Raw genomic sequence first — 19,452 nt, 5'->3', positions numbered from 1 at the left:
CTTTTTGCTCTGAAACACTCCATCTCAGCGATTAGTGTGAGGTGAGAACATTTGGGGCTAATTACCCTTTGAGTTATCGTCTATGGAGCTTTGGCGCAGCGCTAAGTGGCGCCATCAAAACAACTGAAGCGTCCCGTGAAACGTAGCGAGTAGCATTTCTTTGTCTGTGGAATGGTGGTTGTGCTCCACGAGCAGTTAAACTGACAAGTAATCATTAGCTGCCATGGATGCTAATAAAGGAGAGGACATTTTTAATTGTTTTGCTCATGAAAGGTGGAATGCATTTGAATAATGAGTAGAATGATCTTAAGGTGCCTGTCTCACCACTGTGACCTACAGCTAATAGGAGCTGCACGTGTGTCTTTGTGCATTTGGACATGTGTGTGTTTGTGAGTGTGTGTGTATGTATGTGTGTGTGCGTGTGTGTGTATGTATGTGTGTGTGCGCGTGTGTGTGTGTGTGTGTGTGTGTGTTTGTGTGTACACGTAGATTCGTTGCTGAAGTGAGTCATAAAAACAAAGTGAGAGAGTGAGAGAGAGAAGAGAAAGGGAGTGAGAGAATGAGGAGCTATAAGTACTTTGCTTTCGGTTGGTTTGCCAAATCAATGATATGTAGCAATGTGATCGATGAAAGGCCTTATGAGAATGGAGCAGGCTAATGGGCAGGTCAGTGGCTTCAGCTCTGCTTTAGCTCCTGAACCTATTACTGCAACATCTGTTAATAGTGCCTCACACACCCTCTCTCTCTCTCCCTCTCCCTCTCTCTCTCTCTCCGTCTCTCTCTCTCTCTCTCTCCGAGCTGCTACCTGTGATACACAGATGGAGAGTAAGAGAGAGAGAGAGCCTTTAGCCACACTAGTATGTAAAGCTCAAGTTGCTTAAGCTATATTTATGAATATATAAAACAAATATGCCCACATCTACACGTGCACACACATGCAGTGTTTCAATGTGTATTCACATTCACATCATCATACCCACCTATCATTTGTAAAGCGAGCAGGCTATTAATATGGTAATATGCTGCCCTTTATCCCCCACCCTACGCTCCATCTCCTCTGTCAGTGCTTTGAAAGGCAGCATATGTTGTCGGAGGGCTGGGATATTTACAGACATCCACAGTAAATACTACACAGATTACTGAGCAGCCCTCACATAATCCCCTCAAACCAGGCCGCTCTCTGCAAGCTTTTTCTGCCCGTGAGCTGAGCCTCCCATTGGTTCAGCCTCTACTCACGGAGGATTCTCTAAATAGTGATTAGTCATCTGTTGCTGTCTATCAATGAGGGGCTGCTTCTTTTCTCTGGCTTTGAACAGCTGGCATGACCCCGTGACCTAGGGGTCAGACAATTTGTCTCCATATCTGTTCGGGGATGCTTTTAGAGAGGGCTTTGGATTGTGTGCATATGCGTGTGTTTGTTTGGTTCATCTAAACACGTTGTTATTAAACACCCATATGTACGCTTTGCATTGGATAAGCATAGCATTTTCTGAGAGTACAGATAACAACCAGAGGCTGGAAAGAGCCAAAGTGAAAAGAAACCAGATTAAAATGCACAGGAACATTTTTCAACATTGTTTCAGAGAGAAAGAGACAGAGAGAGAAAGAGAGAGAGAGAGAGAGAGAGAGAGAGAGAGCGCTCTGTAGCAGGTGTGCATTAGTAGGGCAGAGGCAGGTCCTTCCTACCTCCAACCAAAAAATGAATAATAAAAAAAGAAACATTCACAAAATAAAGTAAACACACTGACAAAGAACAGTGGCATGGACAAGCCAGTACAGCATGTACCAATAAACACACTAACATACAGCCACATACAGACAACGCAGCCACATACAGACATATGTAATTCCTGATTTATCTTGGGTACGTAATAGCAATGGCACTATGTCACTATACCTCAAGTGTGTAGAGATGGCATCCTAACGTTTTGTGACACACATAAAATTTATGTTTAACTTACATAACGTTCAACTGAAGGCCTCATAGTTAGCCTGTTAAATCCCCCCACCCCCTTTTTTGCATCTCATTTGCATTTTAATTGCCATCCTCTAGCCTTCCCAATCCTGATTCAATTGCAGTGCCTGAAGCCAGGAAGCTCAGGGCCCCAGGAGTCTACAAGAGCCTTTCTATGATCTCTCTCTCTTTCTCTCTCTCTCTCTCTCTCTCTCTCTCTTTTTCTCTCTCTCTCTTTATCTTGGTTCCTTACATGACTGAAGCCCGTTGCTCTGTGGATTATCCCAGTCTACAGTGGGCCCAGAGGACCGAGTTGTCTCTCCTTCATCTTATTAATAAAGGGGCGGTAAACCTTTAGGAGCAAAGTCCAAGACAAATTAGCTTATTTATTTCTAGCCTTTTTTACTGATTCACAAGTATGTTTTTTAAAAAAAAAGATCTATATTTGAATGTATTTCCTTACAGCTTTAGTAGAAGAGTAAAGATGGGATTTCCAGGCTTTGTTTTTATATTTGACCACAGGTAGAGAGAGGGCATCAGGACTGTGCGCTGAGGGGCCTCACAGCTGACCACAGGGAGCCAAGCTCTTTTCTCTCCTTCTCTATTCTCTATAGAACAGCTGAAAGGTCGGATACTTGTTGTCTGGACAAAGGTAGAGAAAGAGAGGAGGGGCCCTGATGTAGGGCCTTTTCATAACACTGAGGGAGCATGAGAGAGAAGGTGAAGAAGGCTCTCTGTTCATCGGGAGAAAAAGAAAAGAGAAGCACTCATGCCCTAACTCTGTCTATGAATATGTGTCGTTCCTTCAGATAAGTACATAACACAATAATAATAATAATAATAATAACACAATAATAATAATAATGATAATAATAATAATAATAATGTTACATTTTATTTATAGAGCGCTTTTCAGGGTACTCAAAGACGCTTTACATGTAACACACAACATTAGTCACACATTAAAGGCAATTCTGAAGAGGTATGTTTCGGTGCAGTCTTGGATGTGTTTGGGGAGGGAGTTCCAGAGGGAAGGGGCAACTATGGAGAAAGCTCAGTTGCCCCAAACTGATAGTACAGTGAACTTCAGTGAAGAGGAAAATATAGAAATACGGCAATACATGTTTGTTGTGAACAGAAACGAGGAGAGGTATGATAATGATGATTACACATGATAGTAAATGCTTAAAAGAGAATGTAAACACTTTGCTTTTGTGGAGATAGCCAGTTTAAGAGACACGATGGGCTCTATATGGAGAGCAAGGTGAGATCAGACACAGACTATCTCTTTGTTTTTGATTTATTCATTCATTCATTCATTCATTTATGCACAGACCACTCCATGCCCACAAGGTCCTGTCTCCTGTGGGTGATATATTGTAATGAATTTAACAGCTTCAAGATCCTTCAAAAGCTCAGCGTAAGCTTAAGCCCTTTTATTAAATTAAGAGAAAGATGCCCAAGGCCAGCACTGAACAGTTCTGGGGAGAGAGAGAGAGAGAGAGGGAGAGGGAGAAAGAGAGAGAGGGAGAGGGAGAAAGAGAGAGAGAGGTATGTAAATTAGGAGAGAGGTTAGATACCCCTTAGGCACCCAAACTTGCATTGCACCTGCGGCTGAACAGAAGAGAAGTAATTGTTCACCCCAAAATGCTTTACACTATGGAATAGAAAATGTAAATGTGTGATTTTAAAAATATCTCCGGTGGAGATGCATGTCTACCAAATTATAAATATTTAAAAGCATCGTTAATCCGCCTACTTAACAGTTTGAGCCTCTCAGCCACCAAAGTGGATTTGTTAGTATATTAAGTTTGTTAATGGTCATATGTTGGTGGTCACTGGAATTAAGTCAGTTGCAGATTTATGTCTTGGAGGGGTAAGGAGACTTTGCACGCACGCACGCACGCACGCACACACACACACACACACACACATACACACTCTGCTGGTACATTTGTTTGTTCATTCTACCTGCTCTCCCTCGGGTCATTAAGAGTTGAGGGCTAGGTTTTCAGATAGATGAGTAACCTGACAACTAGCGTACACATATACAGACATATGCACTAGGGAAGAAGCGCTCAAGGGTATGTTTTGACTGAAGGAGGGATGCCTCTTGGAAATTTCCTCCCTCTTCTCCTTTGAATAAATCCCTGGAAAGTGGGGGTCAAGTTGCTTGAGAAATGGGGAATTCCTCAGGAGTGCTCAGTGTGAAACATCGTTCTCTGGGTTCTGGTTTCCTCTCTGTAATCCCCTCCCAAACATCCTGTCTCGCAAGGGAGACCAAGCTTTGACCCAGTCACAGATGTAAAGCAATTAAATTCATATTGTGGAATTTATTTGATAAAAGCCTCAGTGAAAAGATATTTATTGTTTATTACCCAGATAGAGAGATCTCAGGCTTTTTAGAGATAAAGTTCAACAGAATCCAAATTCTTAGCCCTGAAAGCAGAAATTAAACACACTATCCTTCTTTCTGCTTATGGCCAGCATGTTATAAATATTTTTTTAGCCTATATGAGGGATTTTTTTGTAATGTGTCAGAAGCATCTGCGTAATGCGTCAGTGGAGCATCCACTGTTGAAAACAATAGGGTAGTAGATAAATGAGTAAAGGTGAGACATGTAACAGGAATACCTTAGTGAAAGCAGCCTTGGCAGTGCATACGTGAAACATTAGTCAAGAAGTGAGAGCTGTTTGTCTCATTAGGAGTTCATGTTAAGTATCTAAAGACCGCTGAGTGTTGTTTGACAGGTTACAACACTTGTCCCTCAAAGGTGAAACTAACTGTGTGTTTCGTCTTTACGTGTTGGACACACCCATTTAAGTTTATAAACCGAAATATTGGACAGAGTGCTTGTGTGAACAGGCAATACCACTGATTTAAATTAATTCAGATGGCAGGTGTCCATGTGATGTTCATGTTAAGCAGATGTGTACACTCTAACTCTTAATTTAACTGCTTCATTTTAACCAGTTGTGTTGTAGACCTGTTCAAACATGCTTGTATTCTAGAGTCATAGAATTAGTTGACAGCAGAATTGATAGCTTGTATGTGCTCTATTTGACTGAAACAAAGCAGAGACATTTTGACAGGATTATTTATTTATTTATTTAGATTTCATTTTATTAACTCCATTTCCTTTAAGTTTGAATAAATGTTATTGCAAAGCATTGCAAGAGCGTTGCTGTGATGCTAATACAGATTCTGTGGTATTTTCAAATGTAAAAGCACAGGCCAACCTCTGAATGATCAGTAAGTGGAGAATGATTTACTTTGTTTAATGTGATGCCCATGCTAACAAATACTGGCGTCTGGACTTGTCCACAGTATGAAAAAATTGATTGGCGGAGAGCTCTGATAACGCGGGGTTTGCACTCGGTAGATGGCTGGCCCCTGGTGGTCGTCTATGTAAATGTCGGGTTTCCTTTCAATGCGTTAAGAATGCATGAGGGCACTTATGTATAGATGCACTGTATATGTTGTTGAAGCTCGTCGTGATAGACCACAGTATTGTACTACCTAAACATAAAATTATAACTTTGACATTACAGAGAGCCGCCGACTCCTAATGTAGGCAAATCTGATGTACATGTACATTTAAGTAATGCTTTTATTTATTTATTTATTACCTTGATCATTTTACTCTTCAGTAAATAAATAGATCATGGTGCATTGTTATGTGTATCCTAGAGAAGTAACTGTAACAATATGTACTAGAAAAATATTTATGGGTACATTTTTATAGCCTAACTTATAAATCATATTTTGCAGTTTTTTCGTAGCATGTACTGTTGTCGGCTGGAGATCTTTTAAGAGACCTGAAACGGAAATGTTGAATGTTTTAGCATCAACAGCTATTCCTTTTCGGAATTTGAAACACAGACTGTGTCCTTATTCATAGTTCGGTAACAATGTGCGGTCAGGCCTCCGGGGGCGTGACTGTCGAGCAGGTGCTTGTCCCCCAGTCCCCCTCGAGGCAGGAAGCCCCACCTCTCAGCGGGGCAGCCGGCTCCAGTGTGGCCTGGCGTCGATTCTGAGCTTCTCTCGTGTCAACAAAGTACAGCCTAACCCATAGAGCAGTGAGAGACGATGGATATGTGTGTCTACCTCTACCGAGATTTATAAGCAGACGAACGATTTTATTCTGTTTTGCGGTGAGTTGTTTTATTCCTATTACTTTGTGAAGCAACTTTGCTGTTTTAGAATAAGAAATTGTGGCATTTAAGTGCCGGTATATGAATCAAGAAAACTGTCGAGGAATCGATTGTTAGTAGCCTACTGGCAATGAGTCGAGTCGCCGCTCTCATAGCTTGTGTGTGTGGTCTTTTAATGCGACACATATGCCATAAATAGGGCACCCGAAGCTTTTCCGAACCGAAATTATGTTCGAGGCTGCTGTAGGAGGTTTCGTTTGTTTTTAAGCTGCGCTATTATATTATTCTATTAAAAATGTCGTACTTTTCGTTGTGAAATAGCCTAAACGAGGCTTCCTATTTGTCATCAATGATGGTTAAAGACACGCGATACGGATCCGTATTGATAAAATTGTTATACTTTAACCCATTATATCTCGGGAGCCAGACGTTATATTTGTGAACGCGAACGATGCCCGTTCAACACCGTCCCCTGAAGACGTGTATGTTCCGTGTGCAGTGCGGTGCTATTCCGTGTGCTTATTTCCTGCATTTTCTTCAGTTTCTTTGTATGCATGGGGACTTTATTTATTCATGTAGCTGTTTGTATGAGTGAGTATGTGTTATGAGTGATCTTGTAAAGCCTTTAAACATAGCAGTTGATGGCTATTATTTTAAGACGCTGGTTATGGTAACTTGTTGACGGATCAAACGGACATCAAACAAGTTCATTACTGTTGTAGCAGTTTTCCGGAGGCTGTGTTATTTGCTCCATAAATTAATGAAAAGAAACCTTTAAATGTACCATAGCATGGTCAGGAATCAATCGTTCGCTCTGTGAAGCTTACCTCGAAGGTCTCAGACATCCCCCCTCCTCGCGCCGAGTAATCGCCCGCTGTTTGTAGGTTTCGTTATTTGTGTAGGCCAGTGTGTAGCCGAGTATTACAGTTAAAGTTTACCTGACGGGGCACGGCCGAACGGATGGTGTGTACATAGATAGCAGGTGGAGCGTGTGAAAGCTACTCTCATCCATCGTGTACTCATCAACCGCCACAGTTCTTGTTTTAAGAGGCACAGAGCAGCTGCTACCGTCGAGGTTACACAGTACACCCTTAACTGTGGCCTTTTGTAAACATACTTAACTCTTGTGCAAATGCGAAGGCACTGAGCCGGCGCTATAGCTCACTTTCTGGCATTGTTGGGTTATCACATGTCTTGAACAACAAAAAGACAATGAATTTGTTTACACTGATAGCGACCCATGAACCGGGAATAAGAAGGCTCCATTTGTGCTCCGGCACAATTAACTAGTGGTCCCACACGTCGTCCCGAAACGCGCTTATTTGACCGTGTACGTGTTTTTAGTTAACACTCGAAAGTTTTGTCCCATGAAACCTTTTCTCGACTTCAAGGATATGATTTTACACTTGAGAGACATCACGTAAACTTATCCTCAGTTATAATTTAGTTCTGTTTCGAAGTTGTTTTATATAATCGTAACAAGTAACTAAGTTCAAATTTTAATGGCATGAAATAGCAGCTCTCCGACTTCACTGGAAATTTGCAGAACACCATCTGTGATCTCACATTTTCATTCAAACAGAGATAGTCCTTTAACAATCTTTATAATGTAGTATGGTCACATTGTTCTGCCTGTATTGGCTGCCATGATGTGACAGTTTGTCAGTTGTAAAGAGCAGCTGTGAGTGTTTAAAGAATTATTAAGCCTACTCCTGTAATCTCATGTGCATGTTTACATATGGTGGCTAAATAAAAAGGTGACCCAGTTCTGTATATGCATATCAAAACCATAAGCTTAAGAACCCTCTCAGTAGTGCTGGCTTCATACAACATAAGTTTGCATTCATTTCCATATATCTCTATTGAAAAGAACCGAGCATATTTGCCTGTGCTGAGCTTACATTTGACTAACACTGAAAACAAATGTCCTTCCTGTGATGGTTGCATAAAACTACATATGGTGGCACTTCTGGGAGCATGCAGGTAAGATTTTTTTGGTGAGATGCTCGCTAAAACCACGAGGTGGGTTTTCGAGGTAAAAAGGGTGTTTTCTTTACAAGCATTTCCTTTTTTTTTTCAAAGGAAAATGTAACGGATTCTCTCTGGTGCTGCTTGAATGCTTATGGTTTGGTTTGGTTTGGTGGGTGGGGGGGGGGGGGGGTGGTCTCTGGAGGCGCCTATGCTGGGGTCCTTTGCCTGTTGACTGACGCTTGCGTGAAGTGTAGATAAACAGGAAGTGGTGGAGCAGCTGTGTAAACGTGTCGTAAAGCACCTGTCTAAGGAGAGCCGTTAGACAAACCCTTTTTGGTGTCACAAATGTCTGGAGCTTCATGCTGCCCCCTGTCCTTCACCTTTCACATATTCCCACCTCTCTCCATCCTGCCCGTACCTCATGTGCCCTGGCTGGCTGCATCCATTATCCCCTCAGCCACTGGCCCAGCCTCAGCCTCAGTCTATCACTGAGATGAAGGATACCGCAGACTAATGTGAGAAAGTAGCAGTAGCCGTGTCCTCTCAATTTTCTAACAGTGTTTCCTTGTTTTAACCTCTGATCTGCCTCACTGAGATCTACCACAGACGAATCAGCTCATCGACTGATGCAACATCCGATAGATAAACTCTCTGAGATAGGTTCTCTGTCTAATCAGTAAGATCAGATGAGGCTGTTATCCAGATGGCCTTTGTTCAGCTATTTCAGATCAGTGAAATGATGCGTAATGAGAGAAACCACTGAAAATGTATCCCACCTAACTACGTTCTCTGATGACCATCACCGCATCGTTATTTTCCTACCACCAACTCTCTGACACTTTGCTTTGTGTGTTTCATTGTGTCTTCTGAGGTTTGACATTTTTTGATGGTAAATTTTCAGCAGGGCTCTCCACTCTGTGGTTGTCACACCACATTGTGTGGGTGCAAACAGGAAAGACTGGCTCAGTGAGGTCTTCCTGTGCCAGGCAAGATACATGACTGTCACACACCAGGACATACACACACACACACACACACACACACACACACACACACACAGATACGTTAGTTACTCTTTATTTGATGTTGTAATTCAGGAGCTTGTGACTGCTGTGCTTAGAAGGCAGCAGCATGGGAGAGCAGCTCTGATTTGCCTATACACATCAAAGTCAAACACTGGGCTGGTACTGAATATGCAAATCCTATTCTGAAGGTAAACAGTAAGGGAGCACAGTGGAAGGGCTCTGCAGTGCTGCAGCTGTTATCTGATGTTATCAGTGACACCAGATAGGCCTGGACATGCCCCAGCATTCAGGGGCCAGGACCTGGAAACAGGACCTTTTTAACTGCCAAAACAGATCGCTATCAGTCACAGTCTTCTCTATTGTCTTCCGGTGTCGTATATGTCAAAGAAAACAGATATTCCAGAATGTTCCAAAATCGGAATGTTTTTATTTTTCACCTCCAGAAAAAAGAAAAAAAAACTTAGCGAGACAAAAGAAGGTGGTTCACTCAACTGCACAGTGACACAGTCTCTGTCTGATTGGTTACTAGGTAGGGTAGCTCTGCTGACTAGCTTTGGTGGAAGTGTAGGGATGAAGTGGGTGTGTTGGTGACAGCGCTTTAAAATGGAATGGGTTGAGTGGAAGGCCTCTGGTGGAGCTGTAAAAATGGAGCTCTCAAAGAGACACAGCGAGGAGACCACACTGAGTACCACAGCAGCAGGGACTGTCACAGGCTAAGGTCTAAATGAGAGCAGCCGCAATGGAGCAACAGTGTTTGACAGTAGCTGCTTTAATCCCTCTGGAGCTGATAAGCAGTGGCTAAACAAACGTAGCACAAGCAACACGGGAAGCTGAGATAAGAGACATACACACACTCACACACAGTCACACACTCACACATACACTACCACAACCATACACAGTGTTATCGCCTTCTAGTTTGAAGAACACACAGCTGAGTTCACAAATCTCTTGGCAGTGAGCTGGTGTATGGTGTGTGTGTGTGTGTGTGTGTGTGTGTGTCTGTGTATCTGTGTGTATGCATATGTAGGAGGTTTGACTTGATTGTTGCACCATGTCAGTCAAGTGCACAAACTGGGTAACAGGAGAGTTTGGAAAGGCCACTCAGATTTTGTGTGGGCAAATGTATTGACCTGAAGCACTTGCCTTTTTAAGTCTCTCTTATCAATCACGACTAACACCCCAATAATTACATCCCAGGCCCATCCTCCTCTTCCTCCCCTTGTTCTCTGGAGCTGACTGGCCCTGGCTGGCAGGAGTCCAGCGCCCGGCCCCTCCTCCCCCAGGAGACCTCCACTAGGATGGCACTGACCACCCTGGGGGGTGGTTTAATGTACTTTCTTCAGCAATGAAAGACAAATACTTCTGTCCAAACAAACACACACCGCCTCAACAGAACTCTCAGCTGTTTTGAAGCTTGTATTTGTCTCTGTCAGTGATGGCACTCTGATATTTCGCTGTCATTTTTTTGTTTTGATGTGCTTACAGAGACAGACAGAGAGGGCCTGAGAGCTCTGCAGACTTTATAAACTGGAGAACACCTTTATTATAAACAGCCTGCAAGTGCCACAACCAACTGCCAGATCAGCTGAATGTCATATGGTGTGTGTGTGTGTGTGTGTGTGTGTGTGTGTGTGTGTGTGTGTGTGAGAGAGAGAGAGAGAGAGAGAGAGCATTCTTGTTTATTTGTATATGGATTAGGCCAGCATAGCTAGAATGCCGTACACACATTCCACCCTCTATCCACCCACATTTAACGGTTTAATAGCTGTTGTTGATACCACTATATGCAGGCTGGAAGATTTCTGGGAAAGGTCACAAGCCTCACTGCATTACCTATGATTCCTCCCAGATTTTATCCTGTTAAAACAATTAGCTATGTTGTGTTATATGACCCTGACTGTAGTTCATTAAGTGGAACAGAGTGCCAGGTTTTACCCTTGAGCCCCTGTGTACTAGTCATGGTTTCAGTGTGTGTGACCATGGAGATACCCTGAATGTGTCCACAGATGAGCTTAGAGAGAGAGAGGACCAACAGCTATTCATCATCCACACACACACACGCACGCACGCACACACACACACACACGCATGCACGCGCAAGCACTTCTTTCTTCGAAAAGGCCTCCTCCCCTCCTCTCTCATGACTACCCCCCTTGCCTCTGTGTGTGACCGAGCAGGCAGGCGATTAGGCTGTAATTGGGGCGTGTGAGAGAGGCAGGCTGGGGTTGGGTAGCTGGGTTCTGCTCTGGCAAAGGATAAGGAACAGTAATTAGCAAACCACAGGCAACATCAGAGCTGTGATTAGCAATGGCACTTGAACCTTTTAATGCAGGAGACAACCACAGTGTCTGTAACACAGCAAAGAAATGAGGGAAGTGAATGGAGAAAGAGAGAGAGATAGACAGAGATATGCTTTAATAGAATTAATTGTTTCACTGTAAGCGTGTGACATAGCTTGGTCCAGTTTTGAGATTGATTAGCATGTAGCGTCACTGCAGTAGAACTCAAATTATGAATCACAGACATTCCTGCTCATCAGGAGTACAGCAGTCACGGCACATTGGGACGGAAGCAAAGACAGAGCTTGATTTGCAATAAAACGTTGAGCATATGGCAGACACAGAGCTGACACCTCCTTCATTTAACCGACATCAAAAATGTAGGTGGATGTTGGAGGCTCATTGGTGGAATTGTGTGGAGGAGGAAGACTTGAGTTTAACTTGGGTGGGTGAGTGGGGGTTGGGAGGTAGAAAGAGAGACTGCAATTGGTTCACCCCAAAACCAGAGCAGGTGCAGCTGGCAGGCTCCCAGCTCCCAGCTCCCATCTCTTTCCATCCACGCACTGGCTCAGTCCAGTTCTAGGTCTCTGCCTTCTGGATCCAATCAGCGTAACAGCTGGGCCAAAAGAAGCCTCCGCAGCCAGGGACACACCAAGCCAAGTCACCCCGGAGAGGGAGTGCTTAGAGAGGGGACAGCGGAGTGGCTCTGCTGCTGAAGCATCTGTGTGCACCATGGGGAATGTGTATGTGTCACAGTTGTGATCCAAAAAAAACCCCCTTGTGTAGCACAAGATACTAGAAGTTTTAGAACAGGCCAGAGGATCCTACTGGGGGGGGGGGACATTAACAGAGCAGTAAAAGAGCCTAAAAGGAATGAGTGTGTAATTAAAACACATTTTGAAGGTGGAGTGCTATACTCCTGTTTCAAGGTTTAGAGCTTTGGCTGATGGTAACTGAAGTGATTTTGCTCAATATGAAGTTTGTTTGTGAAAGGCAATTTTACATTGTTCCCTTGTGCCTGGCCAGGCATGAGAAGGATTTGTGTGTGTGTGTGTGTGTGTGTGCGTGCATGCGTGTGCGTGTGTGCATGTGCGTGTGCGTGTGCCTGTGCGCATGCTTATGTGCATGTGTGAGTGTGTGTGTTTGTAATGGCTCAGACCCTATTGAAGTGCTCCTGCTGATCCATACACAATGCATCAATTCTGCACTGACACGAAAGGCTGGAACCAGGAATGTAATTGGCCACTGTGGTTTTTATGTCATTATGTGCATTTTCACACATGACTGTATGTTGGAGCCCACCTTGTTCTTTCTTTCTTGTGTGTGTGTGTGTGTATGTATGTAAAGTCAGTCTGTTACATTAGCTGATTATAGAGAGGTGAGCATTGGACAGGTAGTCTATAGGTCTCCATGCATTGGCTCCCCTGCTCTTTACTGCAGTGTTTAATGGAGCTGAGTATGGACCTGTGGTATAATGATGGACATGGACACTAACCACCTCTGAGTGCTCTCTCTTACATGTGCATTCTTTTTCTTTCTTTTTTTCTTTCTTTCTTTCTTTGTCTGTTTTTCGTCTCTCGCTCTCTCACTCTCGCTCTTCTTCACTCTCACACAGACGCAAACTCACAGACAAGATGAGATAAACTATCAGCTGAGTGTGTGTGCATATTTCATATTTGGCTTCTAAGACAACAATACTGATAGAGCCAGTCATACAGGGTCAGGTTCATGCGCTGTGTGTGTGTGTGTGTGTGTGTGTAACCTCCCACTCTTGCCTTGTCTGAGCTGTATGTCAGCATTCTGTACGCTAAAACATAGAAGATATTCGCAGATAAACTCCTTCAAAGTGCATGTATATATGTACACACATGGTTACACACTAAAGTATGGTTAGGTCAGATGAGGCAGATGGATTACATTAGATAGCAACAGTAGTCTGGCCTGTGCTTCTTTTAACAAGCTGATAGGCAAATCTGTTCCTGGTTAAAGATTAACGACTCTCTAGAGCTCCCTGCCTGTTATCTCTGCAGTGGGCCAGGGCACAATGGAGCCGCTAGGGATTTTCTCTCTCTCTCACTCTCTCTCTCCCTCTCTCTCTCCCTGTGTGTGTGTGTGTGTGTGTATGTTTACACAATGCCACACTAGAAGCAGCAGTGAGAGACCTAGTCCCCTTTGTTGCGCTGTTTCCTTTAGACTTATTATTGTCACCTATTCCCCTCAGTCTTACTTACAGGAACAGAATGGTTGCTCCTCTGTGTTAGGGTGTTAGACAGTGCCCTCTGCTGGTCAGTAGAAAACATGATCCGTGTCCCATGGAAAGCCATAGGACTCCCGTAGAGTGTAGGAACAGAGAAAGTAACCGGTGGGTGTTTAGAGGAGGAAGTGACAGAGGATTAGTATTTGGTCTTGTCATAATCCAATATCCCAGCATGCCTCTGATAGGAAAGATGGATTGAAAACAGATAGGGAAATCAGTAGCTGCCTTGGGTAGCTGATGAGGTTTTTAAATATTTTACCCACAGGACACAGGCGCCAAATCATGTGTAAGTCACAAATGTTCTATCCCTCTACATCTATACAGATCCCATTTTAGGGGCTGGATTCTTTCTCTCTCTCTCTCTCTCTCTCTCTCTCTCTCTCTCTCTCTCTCTCTCTCTCTCTCTCTTTCTCTCTCGGCTTCACTTCATTTCCTCTGACAAACGATCTCTCCATCAAAAACCTGGTGTATTGAGTGAATTCCTAACATGCCCAGATTCCATGTTCTAAAGGATAATGAAGCTCTCCTTTTTCAAGTGCTCCTCTCTCTCTCTCTCTCTCTCTCTCTCTCTCTCTCTCTCTCTCTCTCTCTCTCTCTCTCGACCCTCATCCCTGTGTCCTACCACTCTGAGTACAGAACAATAATAACATGTTCCAGCTGATAGAGAAAAGGGCCTTGGAACCACAAGAGGGTGCTATATATGTCACGGTTACTTTATTGACATTCTAATAGATTAAAATGAGTTTCGCGAGCACCAAATTAGAATCTGTGTCCTTTTTGATTTGTACATTCCAGTGGCTTTACTGTACCTAAATCGTCCTGCGCGATGACTGGGTTTCCACGGATACGTTTGTTTTACATGGAATTGGTTGTATTTGATGAGCAGTACTGATGAGTGGAATAGAACCGGGGGGGGGGTAACCTCGTGCTGTTTGAAAGGCCAGGCTAAAGCCGCCTCTGGCTGGGAGTTCTGCTCTGTCAGTGTGTGACAGTTGCAGGAGCAGGCAGTGGCCAGCCACAGAACAGAGCTCTGTTGTTGAGATGGCCCTTGGCACACTGCGGGTGGTGTGTTGCTGTTCTCTTGGGTAATCGCGCGCCCCCCCCCCCTTTCTTTTCTCTCTCTCTCTCTCTCTCTCTCTCTCTCTCTCTCTCTCTCTCTCTCTCTCTCTCTCTCTCTCTCTCTCTTTCTTTCTCTCTCTCTCTCTTTCTTTCTCTCTTTCTCTGTGAGAACCATGAGTGAAGGAAGGAGGAAATGAGTAAAAGAAACAAGTCATTCTCGCCCAGCACCGACTGCAAGGGGGGGTCGGGGAGGGGGGGGGGGCAGGCAGAGGAGTCACGCTTTCTCAGTTTAACCCTTTCCCTTCAATCTTAAACACAAGACCAGGCTCTTCTTATCTGTGTGTCTGGCTTTCAGAAGGGTTTCAGTTTAAAAGTGCCCCTTTTCTAATAATCTCTCTTCCCTGTAGGTTTGTTTGATCACAAGCCATATTTGAACATGGCTGCTGTTCAGGCTCTACTGGTCTTCCTGTGTTAGACTGATTTGCTAAATCATTATATTCTCTCTCTCTCTCTCTCTCTCTCTCTCTTTTCCCTCTCTCTGTCTGTTTTTGTGTATACGCGTTTGTGTATACACGTTTACTCTGTTTTATTTATATACTATGGTTTCTGCATGTGTATACTTGAGTACAGTTGGTGGTGTGTATGTGTGGGAGGTGGGTGGGGTGGGAACACTGTTAGTAGGAGAGGGAGGGAGGGAGGTTGTTGCGGGGCAAGGTCTTAGTAGTGCACGCCAGAACAAGCCTCCACCTTTGCCTCAGGCTATATCTATCCACAGTTAGAGAGCAAGAAAGAAAGAAAAGGAGAGAGAGAGAGAGACCGAGAGAGAGAGCACAAAGGTGGCAAGGCAACTGTGTGTATGACACATTTTTGTAGAAGCCCTTCAGTACCTCCTCAGAGACAGGGTTCAAATGTGGTGACCAAGGCAGTGTAGAGGAGGAGGCAGCTGACATACAGGGCACCCCCCCCCCCCGCTCTCTCTTTCCCCTCTTTCTCTCTCTCTCTCTCTCTCTCTCTCTCTCTCTCCCTCACTCCCTCCCTTTCTCTCTCTCTCTCTCTCTCTCTCTCTCTCTCTCTCTCTCTCTCTCTCCCTCTCCCTCCCTCTCTCCCCTCCCCTCCCCTCCCCTTGGCTGCCCCTGGCAGTGTGAGCATGCCTCTGTTATCTCAGAAAGGCCGAGGAATTATAGGTTGAGAGGGGAAGAGGAGGAGGAGGGGGGAGGGGGAGGGGGGGTCATGTGACATTGCAGCAGCTGCTAGGCTGAGAATTTCTGTTTTCACTAGGCGAGAGAGAGAGAGAGAGAGAGAGAGAGAGAGAGAGAAGAGGGAGGGAGGGAGCAAGTGAGCGAGTGAGTGAGAGAGGGAGAGAGAGTAAGAGCGAGAGAGATAGCCAGAGTGTGTGGTGTGTTGCTTTGTTAGATAAGCTCCAAACGGTCTTTGTGAGAGGGAGCGACAGAACGAGAGCAAGAGAGAGAGAGAGTGAGAGAGAGATAGACGGGAAAAGAGAGAAAATGGTGTTTCCCCCGGCTGTGTGGAAAAGCTGGGCTTGCTGGAAGATGCAGCGATGGGTGACAGAGGCAGCTCCACTCCTTTGTGCAGTAAGCGGTCGCCTCTTTTCTCTCACACTGAGGGGGGTGGGGTGGGGGTTTGGAGAACTGCCGGCACATCCCTGGAGTGTGTGTGTGTGCGTGTGCGTGTGCGTGTGTGTGTGTGTGTGTGTGTGTGTGTGTGTGTGTACGTACGTGTGTGTGTGTGTGTGTGTGTGTGTGCGCGTGTGTGTGCGTGTGTGTGTTTGCATGCGTGTGTGTGCGCGCACGCTTGTGTTATTATGTGAGCGTTTGTGGCTTTAGCGTGGCTATGTGGTTTTGTGTATGTATGTGAGTGTGTGGCAAGGGAGTGTTTTTGTGTGTACATGTATTTGTGTGATGTGTGTGGTAATTGTGCAGCTTCTGAGAAGTTCCCTTGTCTAAACTAAAATGGTCTCTAAGGAGTGCGTTCTTGTACGAGTTAGTTTATGTCTGTGCTATAATGGTGTCTGGTTTTGGTCGGCTGTGCTGAAGTGCTGTTTTACTGTGTGAAAGTGTGTGTTACAGTTTTTAGGTTGTGTCTAACAGTTTATAACTGTGGTCACAACCACGTGGAATGAAAATGTGCTGCCGTGTAAGTACTTGATGTATGTTTGTTCATGTGAATGAGCGATAGTTTGAGTTGAGAGCGAGAGAGTTACTTGCTTAGCTCTGTCATTTCTGGTTGTTAGATGTGTAGCTATTTTGCCATGGTAACTTTAATGTGTAAATGTTACGTGGTAGTCTGTCTTAAGTGTGAATTTTTTTCATAGGGTTTTTTTCAAAGCTGGTGTTATATTTCACTCCAGTTGAAAGACCTCTGTGTGTGTGCACGCGTGTGTGTGTGTGTACGCGGTTGCAGCCATGTAGTATTGAAAGAGTCACTTGTATGGATTGGGTTGGGTCTGGCAGTCACACAGCAGTAGTGGCCTTGTTAATTTCATTATTAATTGCTATGGGAGGTTCAACTGAAGTGCACAATGTGAAGAGGAGGTTATCTTCACAGTGTCAGAAAAAAAAAATGTTTGGGTCCTGAAAACACCTCTGACACACACACACACACACACCGTGAGTGACCTCACACCTCTCCCTGTTCGGCACACTGTATGAAGGAGACGTGTTTCTTCTCCTTCTTTTTTTAGAGCTTTGAGCCTCCAGGCTTTGTCTATATTTAGGTCAAAGCGAACTCATTTATAAATGAAGCAGATCAATCTACAGTCATCATCTTAGAGACGTCTCGAACTCTGCTCGCCGATTCACCCCATAATGACCCTGCACTTTGTGTGTGTGAATATTTGTGTGTGTGTGTGAATATTTGTGTGTGTGGGTGTGTGTGTCGCGCATGTGTTTGCCATGGTTGCTAGTCTCAGAGCATGTGTATGTTGCTCAGGGATTCCACTAGAGCTGTCATCACGGTGTCCCCTTTCACTGTCCAACAGAGAAAGAGAGAACACTCGTAAATCCCTCTCCGAAAAAAGACGAGCAGAAAATGTCCACACATCAGCTCAGGTCACTCAGCAGAGACTTGTATGAAAGAGAGAGAGAGAGAGAGAGAGAGAGAGAGAGAGAGAGTGAGTGTTCGTGTGTATATATATATGTGTGTGAATGAGTGTGTGTATGTGTGTGTGTGCCTGTTCTCCAGTGTGTACAGAGATAGGGATTTGAAAAGAAGTGTTATTCTGTGTGAGTGGAAACTCTGAACCTCTTAACAGAAAATCTCAGGAGAGCACAGTTGTACTCCGTTCCATATCAATTTCAAAATTATGCATTAAAAGGAGCTTAAAAATGACTTAAACATTCATACCCTCCTCTGTTCACTACTAGATATATTACATGTGAAACAGAAGCTATGTCACTACAGTTTGTCTGTCTCGTTGCCTGTGCTGATGGAATGGTTTCCAGACAGCATGTGAGCTCCAGCTTGGCTCCATTCATACTGTATTAGTCCATATGGAAGAGGGCTCTCAGTGTGGGAACTGAATCATATGTGATGAGGAAGAAGTGTGTGATGATTAGAACTCCTCTATGAGTCTGCTGGCTGGTCTAGGGATGTGATTCCAGTGATTTTAGTAATGATGAAGATGTTGCTGGCTGTAGTGGGAGGAAATGTCTCCTGATTGGTGTTGTGGAGCTGATTGTATGATAATGAGGAAGTGTGTGTGTGCTGTGGAGTGGAGGGTGACTGGCTGTGGTCGCAGCCTTTGGTGGTCAGAACAAAGCAACTGTGTGCGTCTGCTCAGACGGGCTCAGACACGGAGACGACCCCCACTAAGACGCCCTGCCAGCCTGACCTTGTGCATAACCTTTGACCTTCCCCCCTCCCACACCTCCTATCCACAGCTGTCACTAGGAGCCAGCACGCCTGTGTGTGTGTGTGCGTGCGTGCATGCGTGCGTACATGCATACATGTATGTGTACGTGTGTGTGTGTTTGTGCGCGTGTGTACTTGCATGTGTATGTGTAAGCATCTTCTAAGCAATAACTTCCTCAAAAAACACACGGTTGTTCAGAGGCTGTAAAACTTAAATGAGGCGGCCATTCGCTGCATGACTCAACAGTTACTGATAGACTGAGAAAATATATTCTTGGTGATTCAGCCACGCCCCCTAGTTACCACTTACAAAACCAAACCTTTCTCTTATATATATTTTTTCATTTTCTTTATTTACAGGCATGAGCCATGAGCCTAAGTCACCTTCCTTAGGAATGATCTCCACGGCGACACGCACCACGGCAACCGTCAGCCCCCTCACCCCGTCGCCCCTGAATGGCTCTATAGTACCTAATGGCAGCCCGGCCACACAGTCCGCTCACTCTGGATTCGCTGCTGCCCTTCGCAAACTGGCCAAACAAGCTGAGGAACCGCGAGGTAAGACACGCCCACGGCATCTTGGAGGAGGCCCATCCTGACCCTGACCTTTGACCCCCCCTCAGCCTTTGACCCCTGACCCGCATGTGACGGAGCGTAGTCTTGTGTGGCCAGGCTTGTATGGCTGGTGAGGCCAAAGCCTGTGTCTTTGGCCCTGGTTCTCTTTTTAGAGTTGCTAATAGCTCTTAAGAGGTATTCACACTGGATTGAATTAAGTGACCTCCCTTGGGAGCTTAGGTCCAGGACTCACAGTGTTCAATGACCTACTTAAAATCCTCTTCATTATTCACTGTGGTATTTCTTTAACAACCCCAGCTTAAG

At 44.7% G+C, this 19,452-nt stretch overlaps 1 protein-coding gene across 1 annotated transcript in view; it reads left to right on the top strand.

Annotated features, from left to right (window-relative positions):
- The window catches only part of gse1b (Gse1 coiled-coil protein b), a 174,305-nt gene that overhangs the window by 129,749 nt on the left and 25,104 nt on the right, over positions 1-19,452 (top strand). The window contains exon 3 of the mRNA XM_030764695.1: positions 18,934-19,131. Within this exon, the coding sequence (XP_030620555.1) occupies positions 18,934-19,131 (198 nt within the window). The remainder of the gene's footprint in view (positions 1-18,933; positions 19,132-19,452) is intronic.

This window comes from Chanos chanos, chromosome 2 (assembly GCF_902362185.1).
Source record: "Chanos chanos chromosome 2, fChaCha1.1, whole genome shotgun sequence".
Taxonomy (NCBI): Eukaryota; Metazoa; Chordata; class Actinopteri; order Gonorynchiformes; family Chanidae; genus Chanos; species Chanos chanos.
Note: the sequence above shows the minus strand (reverse complement) of the source record. Positions and strands in the feature narration are given on the sequence as shown.